This window comes from Egretta garzetta, unplaced genomic scaffold, assembly GCF_000687185.1.
Source record: "Egretta garzetta isolate BGI_Z169 unplaced genomic scaffold, ASM68718v1 scaffold140, whole genome shotgun sequence".
NCBI classification, from domain to species: domain Eukaryota; kingdom Metazoa; phylum Chordata; class Aves; order Pelecaniformes; family Ardeidae; genus Egretta; species Egretta garzetta.
The window spans coordinates 551,547-567,026 of NW_009258376.1; the positions used below are offsets into that span (position 1 = coordinate 551,547).

General features: G+C 45.6%; 1 protein-coding gene across 2 annotated transcripts in view; it reads left to right on the plus strand.

The window, feature by feature from the left end:
- Positions 1-469: 469 nt before the first annotated feature.
- The window catches only part of SEC14L5 (SEC14 like lipid binding 5), a 34,949-nt gene continuing 19,938 nt past the window's right edge, over positions 470-15,480 (plus strand). Inside the window, exons 1-4 of one of the 2 annotated variants that reach the window (XM_035895582.1) lie at positions 470-591; positions 2,118-2,291; positions 2,943-3,046; positions 4,934-5,009. In XM_035895582.1, coding sequence (XP_035751475.1) covers positions 4,947-5,009 — 63 coding nt within the window. In that variant the 5' untranslated portion in view covers positions 470-591; positions 2,118-2,291; positions 2,943-3,046; positions 4,934-4,946. The remainder of the gene's footprint in view (positions 592-2,117; positions 2,292-2,942; positions 3,047-4,933; positions 5,010-15,480) is intronic. The other variant, XM_009639864.2, reaches the window with a different exon arrangement.

Consider the following 15,480-nt stretch of genomic DNA (forward strand, 5'->3'; position numbering starts at 1 on the left):
CGTGGGTCGCTTCCAAGCGTCGGCCTTGCTGCTGGTGGGGCTCCGGAGAGCCCTCTTGGGGTCTGTAAGTTTAAAAAAAAACAAAACAAAAAAAAAAAAACCCCAAACCAACAAAAACCCGGCCCTGAAAGGTATTTGTAAACTCAAAGGCTGACCCTGGTAGGTCGCTACTATTGATGTATTTGGGTCAGGTTCTATATAAAACCCCACTGGCTTTAGGGCAGGGTTAAACCAAGCGTGTGCTGTTCTCTGGGTCACTTGGCTTAACTCCTCCAAGTAGTAAAATCGGCTTGCGGACAGTGAGAAGGGGGCTGTGCTGACGGCACTGCTCGTCTGATTGTGCTAACGAGCGTGCCTGTGTGCAGCATACCTGTGCTCAGGGAAAATACGATGGTGAACCTTGCTCGGGGCAAGCTGAAGCAGTTCTGTACTGGTGGTTTGTTGCCCTGTCAAGGGACCCGGTGACTGGACCAGCTCTTGTTTTCCAGGTTGAGCTGAAGCATGCCTCCGTTCTGAAATTGAACTCCGATATCGAACTACTTAGTGTTGATGGATAAAACGGCACAGTATGACTTCCTATGGAGTAGCAAGGTGAGGAATGAGGAGCTTTCCTTCAGGAAAGCTTATCTACAGCTGCAGGTTGGCAAATGCCAGGGATTTAGTGTGTGGCTGTGCGTAAAAGGTCAGTGGCGGTTCTTTGGTGAGAAAATTAACTTAGGAGATGAAGGTGTGGAAGTATTAGGCATGAAGCTTATTTTGATACATACATAGACGAAACTGCTAGCTTTACAAGGCTTTGAGAGCGGAATGCTGCGTGCTGTTCCCTTTTCTCCTTCCCCTCTCAGCCAAAGAGACTGTTCCTTACTGCGTTGTAAAGAATGTGTGAATGTTGTTTGAATGTTTGTGTTGCTTAGCTTTGGTTATAATCCGCGACAGGACTCCAGGCATCTCTGCAAGGTGTGTGGAGTGGTGGCCAGGCTCCACAGCAGCGCGCTGGCTTGCAGCCCTCTGTGCTGCTTCGCCCCTGCACCGTAGGTGTTTCTCAGGGGGTAAGATGAAGTCCTGCCTGAGATGTCTGCTTCTAAAAGACAGTAAAGGCTTATGCTGGCACCGTTCCGCTTTGAGGCTTCCTCATATCAAGCTACGAAGGACTTGTTCTCAAGTTCTTATGTGAAAGGGCTCTAATAAATATCCTACAGCTTGGTACCATCTTATTATTATGTGTGTAACACATCAGCTACTGTGCCAACATCTGCTTAAGTGAAAGGCATTTTGGGCAGAGAAGTGTCACACACCTTTCTCTCCACCTTACTCCTAGAAGGGAGGACAAAAAACTGCAGCCCTGCAGAGTCCCCGTTTTTCTAACTGGAAATATCAACTTTGCTGGGTGCCACAGCTGGCTTTCACATGCAATACTATTTGAGGAAGTCTGGAATTCTGCTATTTTCAGCAGTTCTTTGTCAAAAACAAAGAAAAAAAACAAAAAAACTGCTCAGTTTTTCTCTTCTAGCTGAAAGGAAGCCACCGCAGGTGGGAGAAGTTAATAAAGTCACTTGCTGCTGAGTTCCACCGCCCAACAGCCAGCTCTAATGTGGAAAGAGCTGAATGAGTTCATACTGGCCTGCATGAGAAGCAGAGGCTGGGGGCTCCGATTCAGGGCTTTATGTATATTTAATATATAAACTCAATTTCTGATTTCCAACCATCTGGCTGTATTCCATCAAGTAAGCCTCTCCTACAAATAGTAGAATAAAAGTTGAGCATATGGAAAATCCCTCGGGTACCTAGCGGATGATTCTAAATAAAATGGAAACACATAGTTAATATCGCTGCCTCCCTTCCCTTTGCTGCGTGTGTAGCGGTGTGTATTCCTCATGGGAGCCCTCACAGCCTTCGAGCTCGGCTAATATGCAGTGGTAGCTTTGCATGCTGTGTGTGCGCCAGTTCTTGTTAAGAATTCACCATTTCTCTGAAATGCTACCAAAGTTACAGCAGGGAAATGTGTGTGCCATCAGGGGTCACATCCTCCTGTTTCGTGTCCCCTTCCATGCCCTCCTTCCCCTGGTGGAGTGCCAGCTGGTGTATCTCAAGCTTATAATTAACTCTCTGCCTTCTAGGGGTTTGGTTCATCTGTGAGTTGCTGTATGGGCTGTCGCAAAAGGGGGTACGCAGGCCAGCTGGACTCTGCAGGGAGCTGCAGGCTGTTGAGTCTCTGTGCTGTTGGCACTGCTGTCGGTGTGTCACGGGATGCTTGGTGAAATGTGGGAGCTGCCGCTGTTTTCTGTGTTCAGGTGTGCGGTAATTGAAACACTTTTAATAGCTAATTGGGACGGTTAAAGCGATTATTAGCTCGATGTGTTGCTTCGATGCATTGGCAGCTCTGGCCTCTCTGCATTTTTACGAACTGCACTGGGCTCGGCCCGCTGAAATGCTGCTCTTCCCTGGTGTTACCCAGTGAATGGCGACAGGCCTGCCTCTGGCTGTGGACTGGGGTTTCTGAGTGATCAAGCTGCAGCTTAGTGAGTCACTGCTCCTCAGCTGAGCTGTGTTTCCTCACACGTGCTTTTGGCCAGATGCAAATACGAAGCAGAGCCAGGTAGCCTGGGCCACTGTAGAGGCTGAAGAGGTACGGCGGGTGTATAAGGAGCAGACGTGCTCTGTAGTTGTGTGGTTTCTTTCTGGTTTTCTTTACAAAGCAGTTGAACGTATCTGTTTATAATTTGAGTGGAATACATGAGATGACTTGAGAAACATGTCTGTCTTTTTGGTTCTAAAGCACTGTGAGGATGCATGCCTTTAGCTAATAGGGCTCAGCTGCCCAGTGGTAACACCTGGAAGTCTGACATCATTATCGGTGCTAATCATCCATCTGTATCTGTGTGCACTGAGTAGCTACATTTCACTGCCTTTTCTGATTTATTTTTTTCTTTTTTTCCCCCCAGGATTTATAGCTGGAGTCCCTCTTGCTTTGAGAAGCAGAATGACTGTCTCACAGCTCTGTTTTGAGGAGAGGGCATAGAAGGTCTGCCACTGTACTTTCCCCAAGGTATGAAAGGTTCCAGGGCAGGTGTGAGTTATCCACTGTCTGTCTTCCACGGCTTCCCATGGGTATATCTTTTTGTCAAACTCCCCTCAAGTAGATGAGTACGGGGCAGTAAACCTGTGGCAATTGAGTATTGCAGCTGCTGGGGAGTAACAGCAGCATGTCCAAGCAGCATGGTTAAGGCTGTTGAACTGGCTTATGCCATCCTGTTGTTCTGTTTCTGGGCTGTAGGTGGTTCTAGACTGTCCTGAGACCTCCTCCTGTGGAGGTCCCCGACTCCCTCCAACAGAGGTGCAGGAACTCCTGGTTTAGCAGGCGAGGTCAGAGCGGGGAGCAAGATCACAGCTAAATACGTTTGACGAGGCTTCTCTTGCTATATTTGCACTTACCTAGGCTGTACAGGAACCTTCTGAGTATCGCGCTTGCATAATCATATTACAGCGTTGCGTTACAAGGTGCCCCGTGCCTCTTGGCTCGGGTATCTGATACGTGATAGCAGCCTGGGCTTCCTGGGTGTTTGCTTGCCCCTGCTCCGCTCGCTTCAGTTTGAGTTGGATGCTCTGCTGATGCATTCTCTCTGCATTTACTTGTTCTGTGTGGGCTGGCTTTTAGTACCAGTAAGATTCCTAGAGACCCGGCAAGCCCTTGGTTAACATGATCCTCTGCAGAGGAACTGTCTGGTTGTGAGACCCTTCTTCTATGAATGTTCCTCGTTCTCAGGTACTCAAACTTTTTAGAGTCTTTTTTTTTTCCCCCCCTCTCCCTTGCTTAGATTTTACTGCATATTGGTATTTTGCAGCGGTCTTTCTGAGGGCGAATCTATTGCTGTTTGCCTTTTAATTCATGTTTCACCTCCGTTTTTGCGCTTAAAATGTCAGGAATAAGTTGTCTTCATGCTCTGACTGTTGAGTTCAGTGCTACACTGCGTTGTGTTGCCGAGGGCTGCGTCTGCTCAGCAGTGGAATTTGAGTGGGGTGGAATAAGCGTAATGTCTCAAACCAGCCGTCCAGTCTTCTGTGTTTCTGGTGCTTGTGGATGGTATTAATGGGAGCGATATAAAGGAACCTAAAGGAATTGCAGAAAGCAGCCTAATAACCCTTTTTTAATGGCTTATGTTCTTCCTTGAGATGCTGATAATTGATGCATATTTGAGGGTTAAAACCCCAGCAGGAGAGTCTGAGGGAGGAATCCTGATGAGAACAGTGAGAGGTGGCTAGGAGACATGAAATTCTGAGGACTGAATTGTTTCCATTGCATGCAGATACTTCTTTAGTTCAGCTGGAAGCAGTGGGCATCCAGTCAGTGGGATGTGATTGCTAGCTTAGCGTCAGGCGTGTTCTTCAAGCATGCTGTTTCCTTTTCCTTTCTTCTAGTGGGTTAAAACAGCTGAATGCTACTTTGTGCACAACAGCATTTAAACCACCAAGATATGGGAAGCTGTGGAAGCTTTCGACGAGGGGGATTTTGCGTAATGATTACAAATTAATGCAGAAAAGGGGGATGGGGGGAACGAATCTCCATTTAAGCTTTGCAAGGCTCCTAAGACAGGCTCCTTCTCCAGAGTACAATTGATTCTGGCTTTACATCTCTATTTTGTGCTTTAATTATCATGAGTTTTGTTGGAGCTCTAGGTTGAATTTGCTGCGATGGTGTTGGGAAGCAGCAAAGGCTGCTGCCGCTGTGGACTGGACTGGGACTGCGGAGTCCTGCCTTTTGTTCTGTCTCTGCCGCTGACTTGCTGAGCAAGATATTCTACCTAACATGTCTCCTTCTCTCTATTTGTGAGAAAGAGTTAAGGCTTCTAGTAAGGTCTGTTTGTGAAAATCGCTAGAATGCACGGCGGTATTTGGTGTAAGGGGTCTAAAGTTTTCCAATTTCTTTCTATTACAGGTGTGTAGTAAAAATGGTGCAGAAATACCAGTCCCCAGTTCGAGTCTACAAATATCCTTTTGAGCTCGTCATGGCAGTGAGTAATACTCAGCACTTTTACTTCTCCAGCTGCTAAGGGCAGCAACCTCAGGCCAGTGGGAGGTGGGGGACTGCGGTTTTGGCTAGCGTGTCTTTGTGTCAACCGCATGGGTACATTGCAGGAACAGAGGTTTAGCTCTCATTATCTTTCTGTCCTTTCTTCAATTTTTTGTGAAAAATAAGGATCAACATCTCGGTATTTTAAAAGGCAGTGTAGTCATTAGGGGGGAAAAAAACAAACAAAACCCAATCTTATTCCTTGTGAAAGAGTAATTACAGAAAACTGTGACATTCAGGTAGGCAGGGTCAGTTTGCGGCCAGAGACCATCTTTGCCTCATCGTGGAATGCCGTTCAGCTTAGAATATCTCTAGATCTGATCCCAATCAGTAACGTAGGATGTTTTTATCTAGAACTTGATTCTAAATCATATCGCGATGTTTGATTTGGTTAAAAAGCAAGATGTCTGGAAAAATTCTTCCATATCGTTCTTCCCTTTTCACGCTGTGGTTGAAATGTTTGGGGAGCTATCTCCAAATTTTGCCACTTCCTCCAGGGGCTTGAGGGCTGTAATTGAAGTTAAATTTGCTGGTGATGCAGAAAGCTAGTGTGACCATGGCAGTTTCCTTAGGTATAGTTTAAAGACGTTTGTGAGATTCTGGACTTTGTCAGGGCTCTTCAGGGCGTGAGTCAAATACCCTTCTGAAAGGTTTGCTGTTTGCATTTCAAGGGCAGCACTGAGCATTTGGGCATTTATCGGAGATGCTTGCTTATAGATTCTTGCAAGGCTTTGCTCTGTATCTGTTGGGCATTTCAGTCTGCTCTAGGGTTCCCCAAGACTTGGTATGTGCCACTTTTAGTCTGCCACTTTCTTTGTTGTCTCTCTTCCCTTCTGAACAAGGACACCAGGGGTTTTTAATTTGTCTGTTAGGGATCAAGAAGGAAGATGGAAAGCTATAGCCATTTTGGGTAGCTGAAATCATTCCCACGAATGGAAGGGAGAGCCTGATGTAATACATTGCATTCCTCTTGAAAACGTTGCCTCTTCTGGATTCCTGGGAGATGAATGCCGTAAGATTTGTTTTAGCCAAAACAGTCTTCAGTCTTCTATTTCCATCATTAAAACTGAGGGAGAGATTCTTTCTTTGGTCCTAACTGGGAATAATATACCCCGAAGGTAGCAGCAGTTCCTCAGCTGAGAGCAGGTGCTGTTCACTTTGATACTCGCTAATTATAAAAATAAACACTTTCTTTTTGACAGTTGGGCTCCCCCCTGCCAATTTCCCGCTCCCCCCACCCTTTTTCTCTTTCCAGTCTTACCCGTGTTCGCCACGTCTTTAATGGCTAAGCCAGTAACGTGCTGTAGAAGTGCCCCAACCAGCCCAGGGCTGATATTTGTGGTAGCTAAAATTTCCTGACCACGTTCTTTGCTCTCTGAGTGCATCCTGTATTAGAATAAGACACCAGTGCTTGTTATGAAGATACTGGTAGTCTTTGCTCTGTGCATACCTCCCCACATTCCTGTTGTCTATATTAGCCAGATAAACCTAATGCCAGATGCCTGTCAATAGATTGGCTGCTAATATAGGAGGGCTGCCTCTAGACAAATCCTTTGTAAGCTTGTTAGCTGAATGCCTAAAGGCCAGGGTTTGATGGGTTTATTTTTCAAGTGGTTTAGTTTTATTTGCTTTCAGTTTTTCAACGTGACAGAACTTAAAATTCCCTGGGATTTCAGGGCTGGGATTGTAAATGTCATCCTTTAGGTGTTCAGCAAACTCAAATTCCCATTACCTTTGCGAAGTTATTAGGCCTCTTTCTTGTGAAGATCAAGTTACTTGCCCAGGGTCACCCAAAGGACTGTGTAGTGGAGTAGGGAGCTGAATATAGACCCCTTAGTCCCGCTAATGTCCTATGAAAATGACGTGTTTGCAGCAGGATCTGCTTTACTGTGAAGACTGGCGTTATAAAGTAGCATTTCAATCTAGTGGCAGTCCATGCAGGCTGGGTTGGCTGTGGGCTTTGTTATCGTATTCGATGTGTTCAGATGGAGCCTTCCATTTGTGTGGAGGCACTGCAGATTTCACAGAGCTGTCAGGTGCTGGCTTGTCAGTTGCTGGAAGTTTTGCAGGGCGAGTGGGCGTACAGTGAAGCTGTTTTGCTCCTCAGCACGTGGCACTGCTGTTAATCTGCTTCAACATAAATCTGACAGCAGCTTCCTCAGCACTGGGAACCTGGTACTCAACTGCTTTCATCTTTTCCCCTCAAATGCTTTGTGTGAACCTTTGGAGCGCCGAGGTCTCATACTGTGGTTAATGGTGGGAAAGCGGAGGTCGCGTGGGTGACCTCAAGACACCTCCTTATTTCATGGGCGTCTCTGCACCCTTCAGCCTGTACACTTGTGGTTGCTCTGTGTAATGGGGAGGGTCATACTTCCTGTGGTCTGTTCAGGCTATGTCATGAGGTAAGTAGTGTTTGTTAGGAAAAGTATTTTTCATGCAGAACCTTGTATGTTTGAACCCATCTATAGAAAACAGTGCGTGTGCTTTGTTCAGATAGGAGGGTCTGAGAAATAGGGTTGTCATAACCAAATGAGGCAAACGATTCATTGCTTCCTGGCCTTCTCCAAACATGTAGCGTTTCCCATGCCTTTTGTTGAGCCCTACCGCCAGGAACACCATTTATCTTCCTTGGACTTGTACAGAGTGCATGTGTGCGCAGCTCATCCTCTAGACAGCACGGGGATCTGCTTGACAGAGGAGCTGGTGCTTTTACTGTTAATACCTTTCTTATTGTCTGTCTCTGGATAATTGTCTATGGATTTACCCTCTGCTGCTTACTAATACTTCTGCAGCTTGCGTTCCTGCATTTGTAGGCAGTAGATTTGACGTATCTTCCAAGTCCTTGGAAGGAGGACCACATTCCCCTCCTCACCCTCTTTACAGTCCTGTGCATCGAGGAAGTAGAAAGGAATCAGCTTACCAAGTCTCTTCTGGTCATTCAGGAGTTTTGATTTTTTTTTTCTTTTCCTTGCTAGAATAGTCCTCCCTCCTAAAGAGATTTAAACAAAGGACGGTCTTTACACACAGTAGTCATTTTTGCCTGCTTTGTTCCTAATCTGCACTCGGGTTAAAGGAGCGCAAATGTTACGCTCTTCAAATTATGACCAGTGCCTGACATCTTTATTCCTTATACTTGAAAATAACTTTGAAGTTTGGTATGCTTTGCTGTCTTGTCATGTTTTTGCTTTCCATTTTATCTCTATCTTTTTGTTTTGTTTTATTTCTCCTTTTAAATGGAGCTGTTCTCTCAAATGGGTTGTCCGTGCCTCTCTGGGACTGATCTCCTCTTCAATTAGATCAGCAGGTCTGAGATTGCTTGTGTTTCCTCATTTTATTTTACAGCTAAGGAAATCCCCAAGTGTCAAGTTTTTGGGGTTTATGTGTAGTGGCTGTAGTTTTAAAGCTAAAAGATTTTTACTAAAGCGTTAGAGGGAATAATCCAGAAGGAGAGGTCTTTCTGCCCCATAGCTTGTGAGTGATAACTTATTCTGGACGATGTAAATTGTTGTGAGCCCTCTCCGACGTGTGGAGATGAGAATGGGATTTGGGTGAGCAAATCTAAAATGCATAACTGTGCAGGAAACAGAGCTGAGAGAGACACAGCATTTTTAACACCGTTTCTTGCCAGTGAATTATTAGGTTAGCCAAGACAGTTTTAGCTTTGAAAATAGTGGGGAGCTTTCCCATTAATTTTAGTGCAGCACTCAGCCCTTCACGCTTGGATTTGACATCTGCCATTTTTGCTTACTCTATAGTATATGCTAATTTTGCTTAGGATGTTTCCTAATCCTACAGAACTGAAATACACACACACCCCCCCAGGGACTCTTACATGGTCTTCTATACTTGATTTATAGTTTGAGTTGCTGCAATAGTGGTGTAAATGAGAAACTTCTTGACGGCACTTCTGCCAATTGTTTCGTCCTCTTGCCACCTTTACGATGCACTTCACGTTCAGCCCTTACTGCTACCAATAGCAATTTATGGTTCCTGCTGCAAGCGAGGGGTCTTTCTGCACAGCCTGGTGCCAAGGGAATGGTAAAGGATGCAGATCCTGAAAAGGAGAGTGTTCTTCTTGCATGTTTTACACCTTGAACCAAATCAAACCTTTATCACTTTACTATCTGAGATTTTATATTTTCTATGAAACGAAAGCTCTGCAAAACACAACACTAGTAGGTTAAAGGCTGCGTTTAGTTCGAAGCTAAAAAGCTTTATGTATATGTGAAAATATATACATGCAACTTGACATATAAGCTTACTGCATACAGGACGATATCAGCTTTATGTTTGCAGCCTTTGCATGGTTTACTAATGTTATCTAAAAATATGCCATGGATTTGAAAAGACAGAACAAAGATCAGGCATTTGGAAGTTTGCAGTAGCATCAGCTCTCGCTGCGCGTACTGGTTGTACTCCGTGCTTAAGACCAAATTGCTCTTGAGCTCCCCATGCGCAGGATGTGAGTCAGTGCTTCTTTCTGCTTGACCTCATTTCTTGGTGCTGCCCACGGCGCGTGTTGGAACATATATGAGCATCTGAGAGCCCGACCTCTTGAAAATGCACGCGTGGACAGCGGTGGTGTATGTTTTCTCGCTGCACTACTCCTCAATCTAGCGTGCTTCTGCTATGTGCAACGTTAGTTTGGGATGGGGGGTGGTTCTTTGGGTGCCTGTGTGATATACAGGCATTTCTTATATCGAGCATCTCAGACTCTAATAGATCTGTTAGGTGGCAGCTCATGATTTCCCTGCCTGTGTCGGCAAGTGAAAGCTTGGTCATCTGAGGTCCTGGCCTGCCATCTGTACTTCCAAGCGGCTCTGTGACTCTCTTTTCTAGTTTTAGTGGCAATTCAGTGTTCTCTGCATTTAGTTGATCTGGAGTTCTTTATTTTTCAGGTAAGATAAAGTAGGAAATTAATTCTGTTTCCTCTCAGTATGGTTTGAGTGTCGGGGGAGCTAACAACCTGGGTGGCAAATTTAGTTCAGGCTACAAAAGTTGCAGGTTGGTTTAGAGTCAGAAATTACTTCACATGGACCAAGCAGCAGAAAGTATTCCTTCTCCCTCGTCTTTACTCTCTCACCTGTAACACAGGGTCGTAGCCCATCAAAGGCAAATGCCCGTGGTCCCTCCCTGTGTGAGATGACTTTCTCATGTGCCTGACCCTGCTGAAGCAGTCTTGATGATAGTCAGTGGATTTGGCAGGGGTCCTCGCTCTTGCCCCTGTATAATCCACCAGCAGATCAGCCTTGACTACACTGGCAAAGCTGCTTTGCAGCCACTAAAGTTTTGCTCATTTACAGTTGTGGATCTGGCCCACAGTTACATGCAAGAGTCAAACAACCAGCATGACTAAAATCAAAATGCATCACTTATTTCACAGTCATCCCAATGTTCTTTTGTGCCAACAGTGTTGGGAGGCTTGTGCGTGCAGTCTAATTGAAAGCAGCTCCTTGGTATTTTAGCTGTCAGGTTTAGCTGCAGAAGAAATGCTGCATACTGAAGTTTGGGTCCTGGCAGCTAGAATTGCTTTCCATACATTTTTTCAAAATTATTTTTTGTGCCTTTTTAGCATCAACATGCATTGTGTTAGATGTTGGGTCTTTAAGTAGCTTTATTTAATGACTTCTTCCCGTTGCATTTAGCACATTGAGTATATAAAGAGACTGCTTAAATCCTGATACACGGTGCATGCTCTCCTCTCTAATGCTGTGGTGTCTTAAAGGATTCAGTATTTCACTGACTGATGCGACGATGCTTTTGCAACAGAACCTCTGAGCCCTCTTGTGCTGGGTAGGCACCACAGTGTGGCCCAAACAGCTTGCAGTACCTGTTGGTAACCGATAAAATGGTGTGTGTGTCTGTGGTAAGAGATAAAATGGTGTGTGAAAGCAGTATAATGTATAAGCAGACTGACGTCTAGCAAGGATCGCGTTAGTTCTGTGGGTTTGTTTAGAGTGACAAGTTCAACGTGTGTGTTCACAGCCCGTCCGGGTCACAGAAAGGCTGCTGCTGTCTTGCTACATAAGGTGTGGAGGTTGGCTGTCTAGGTCAACTACAGTACAGTATCTTACAGTGCCTACAGCGTAGGTGCACCACAGAATATGTTTTTAGGGGTTCCCATATATTTAGTTGTAATTACAGACTGGAATATTCCCATCTGGAGCTCCAAGTTGTTGTCAGTATTCTAGTATCATCATAGGCTGGTGTTAAATAAAGAAAAGTAGAATCTTAACTAAAATATTTGATGCCTGTTCATAGCCTCCGCTTTCAAGAGTGAACTCTGGAACCAGAAGAGCACTTGCTGCGGTTTCTGGCAGCTGGAATCCCCCTGCAGCAGCAGTGATGGCGCAGCTGATCAGAGGGCTGTGCAGAGCAGCCAAAGAGATTGGAGTGGATCTCAAAGTGCAGCATCTGCAGGAGCACCGGAGGAGAGGTTCCTGCAGTGGCCTGCTACCCACTGTGTCCTTGGCTAGCTGCAGATGACACTGGGTAGAGCTTTGCAGCGTGTAGCTTGTATGCCCGGTGCTTGAAAGCTCCTTTGGAGTTGCTGTGACATAGATAACGACACAGTTTTCAGATGCCATCTGAAATGGTATTTCTGGTTGACAGTACCCTAGAGATTGAGAGAGAATCAATGTGCAAGGGGGAAAATGCTTTAAAGTAGTTATTCTTTGGTGTTCAATCCATGTCACATATGGCATGAAATGTCCCGATAATAATCTGAGCAGTAGTTAAGAAATGGATACTCCCCTACGAAACAGAATCTACTCTCTCTGGCAGGATTGTTAGGTCTATAGAACTTGCTTCCTGAGCGCGGACGTATCATCTTTGGATGTGGATGGTCTGTCTGCAGCTGTGGTCTGTGCCAGGTATATTAGAGACGGCAGCTTCCCTTGTCTCTTCTTTTTGCCGTATTTTGAAGGTAAATTTGTTGTGACTATCAGAAGCTACTGGGTTAACATTTTGTGCACTTACAGAGGATCTGGTGTTGACTCAAGATGTGATGCTTCGGTGTGACTTGATGGTTTGAAGCCATGCTGTCAAGATACACTATAAATATCCCATCATCTTACTGCTGAGAAGCATTTGGCAACAAAAGTCTGAAAGTAATGATCTCTGTGTCAGCTGGGATGATTCTTCACAGCTGTATTCATGTGTTCGGTCCCTGCACCCGGCCACCACCTCCTCCTGGTATTAAACAGGCTGAGAGTGAGCAATAGTCAGGCTGAGCAAAGAGCTGACATTTCTCTTGAGATTATAGTGTGGGACGTTTCCCTTCGAGCGAGTAGAAAATGTTTGGTGAGTGCTGTTTACCACAGCTGCTGGAAGCGGGTGGAAGAACTGCTTATTCATCCAGAGTTCTGGAGAACTGCTGGCAACACCTGCACATCTGGCCTCCTTAGAATGTCTTGTGGGGATCGTACAAGTCTCCTCTTTGATTGCTTTGCATTGCCACTGCTAAGACTCCACTCGCTTGACAAGAATGGTTTAGAAGCAGATGGTGCTGGCACTGTGTGGACTGGAGAGAAGATTTACAGTAATTTGATCGTGCAAAGAGTCTGCACAGGATAGGCCCTTTTTTCTTTAATCATCTTCTCCAGTTGCAACATGGAGGCTTATTTCCTTGAAGGATGAGTGGTGTCTCAAGCTTAATCTGATCAGTGCAGTTTAGTGCTGGAAGGGATGAGCTCGCAAGTAAGCTATAGTTCCGTGGCAGTGCAGCCATAGCACAAGGAGACACAACATAGCTGGAGATATCGCCATTATCTTGTTTTCCATTGGTGACTAAAAGGCCCTTCTCTCTTCTACTGAATGTAGAGATGCAGAAGACAAATAATAAGCTCTTGAGCAGGGACTAAAAGAGGTGAGAAAACTTAGAACCATCATCAATTGTTACGTCTCAACCAGCATGGGTTTTCTTTAAATTGCTAGGCACAGTGACCTGCTCGAGTTTGACCCTCAACTATGGCCAATTTGTATAAAGTCTCAGCTTCTGGCAATGACAGATTGTCCTTCCAACTAGGCGCTGCTTTGTAAGCCAGCCTTTTTGATTCGGGGGTGATTCACTGAGCAGTAAGTGTGTGATGAGACACTTGATTGCTGTGTTTTGCTCTCTAAGGTGTTAGTCACCTGAGATGCCTGCGGCCTTGCCTTCCTAGCTCAGTGTATCAGTCTCTTTCCACAGTGGCCTATGGCAGATGTGTCCAACCAGCTAGCAATGCTTCCCGGCTAAGGCATCGCTTCCGTAGCTATTTGTAAAGGCCGATGTGTTGTGCTGTTTGTGACTTGAACTGCTCCACCGTCAAGGTGGTTCTCTCTGGTAAGCAGAAGAAAATGCTATAGCAGGGTAGCTTGAGCGGGGCGTTGTTTCCTCTCGGACAGGAGCTCGGGCATGTTGGTTGTTTCCTGAGTTAGCGTTGTGCAGCTGCAGTGCATGGCCTGGTTTTAGTAGGTTTGCTGCGTCGCTCAGTTGTGCCCGTATTATAATAGGCAGCTGCTGCTCCCTGAATTGTGTCTTTCACCGAAATCTGAAGAAATGAGGCAAATTAATGGCTGTAGTCCAGGGAGAGATAACACTGGGTCAATGTTTGCGGCCTGGGTACTTGTGGTCCAGCAGACTTGTCACCAGCAAATCCTTTTCTTCTTTCCAGCAAAAGTGGTTTTTCTCAGGCACGAAAGACTTCTGCTGCTCTGCAGGTGCTCTGCACCTCCTTAAGACAAAGTTCCCTTTTCCCTGACTTCAGTGCATTTCTGCACCCCAAATATCCATTTGGTCCCTCCCCGCTCCCAATTGCTCCACGTGTATTTATTTTGCACTGCTGTGACTAGTGAGAAGCAGGGATCTGTGCTAGTGTTTGCAAAGCCAATGGGTTATTGTGTCTGGTGAACAGGTATGCAGGCCCTGTGGTTCCCTTCAGCAGTTAGACTAAGTAGTAGGAGGGACTGCAAGATGAAATTATTACTTTTTGCTAAAGTCCATCATCTGAAAACACCTGAATCTGGGGGGAGAGTTTTCTGTATCATTAGAGCAGCTCAAAAGCTAGTCCAAATGCATCCACTTTCTACTTAAAAGTGACGAGGGGTCTTATCTTGCTTCTCATCATCTCTGTTCAAGGGCATGACGATCTGGATATCCTTAGCTCAAAACTTGATGTCATATTCCCTCCCCATTTTCCGTTCACCTGGACATAGATGTGCATCTTCTTCCTTTATCCTGGGAAACTGCACATGGCTGTAACATGACCTCAAGAAATCTTGTTAATTAGTACAGGTTTGAACTGTGTCTGATTATGAAAGGTTGAAATGTTTTCGCTCTCAGCACAAGGATGAAGTCTTATCCTTGTAACATAGTCATATAATATTGACTATAACAGCTTCCGTCTACATCAGATGCGTAACAGTTCAGTTCCCTCATGTGTCCTACACAATATAATTGTCCCCAATAGCTGAGCTTTTACACGCTTGAGGATCCCTCTCAAGTTCATCTTGGTGTCATACAGGAGTCGGTCCATAGTTCTTCCATTCCTGTGCTCTTGCTCAAATCGGGAACAGCAGATCTCCATGGTGCCATTGCCAAGGAAGCCCTACCAGTATAAAAAAACCAAACCAAAACAAAAAACCCCAACAAACACACAACCGGACAGTAAAGACACGATGGCTGTGCACATCAGAGCATCACTTATCCAGTAGAAGATGAATGTTTTCCTGCCAACCGCAGTTCCAGAATAGCTTGGTATGTTTCTGTGTGATTTCATGGCCGGCATCATTTAGCATGTGAGTTCTGCGTATTTACTTTGCTGAAGGATCTGCGTGCTGTTAGGGAGAATCCAAACCAGTTTACCCATTTGCCATGTATTAGTGAGAAGCTTGAAGAATCACCTCTCTTAGGTGACTGGTGTGGGCAGAAAGCCAGAACTGCTGCCCTGGGAGCCTGTTTGCAGCCCCAAGCCTGGGAGGATAACATTCCCTCTAGGATATTATGGTATGAGCCTAGATCTTCTGCCAGAAGCTGCCTCCTGTTGGACCCCATTGGAACCACTCAGAACCCAGCAGATACTGGGCTGGAAGAAACTGCCAGGAGCCTTCGATGTGTGCAGGAGAGTTTAGGGTTTGAGGGGTTTTGTTTCATGCAGTAATTCAGTGATTTGGACAGCCCCGCTGTTTTGGATTCCTAAGGCCTCTGTTGTGTAATTGATTTCAAGGTCACTTGCTAGAAAAGGATGTTGAAACCCGCAGAGGAGAAACGGGAGTAGCTGTTATAAAAGATCCTGCCCTCCGGCCACGGTCTCTGGATCGTGTAGGAAGCAGCAGTGGTTCAGCTATTGTCAGTCTGGGGGAGGTTAATCTGGAGGGGGGAGCAGTGCACTTGCACTCTCAGTATGTGAAACACCTTGGTACTAGGAAGGTGA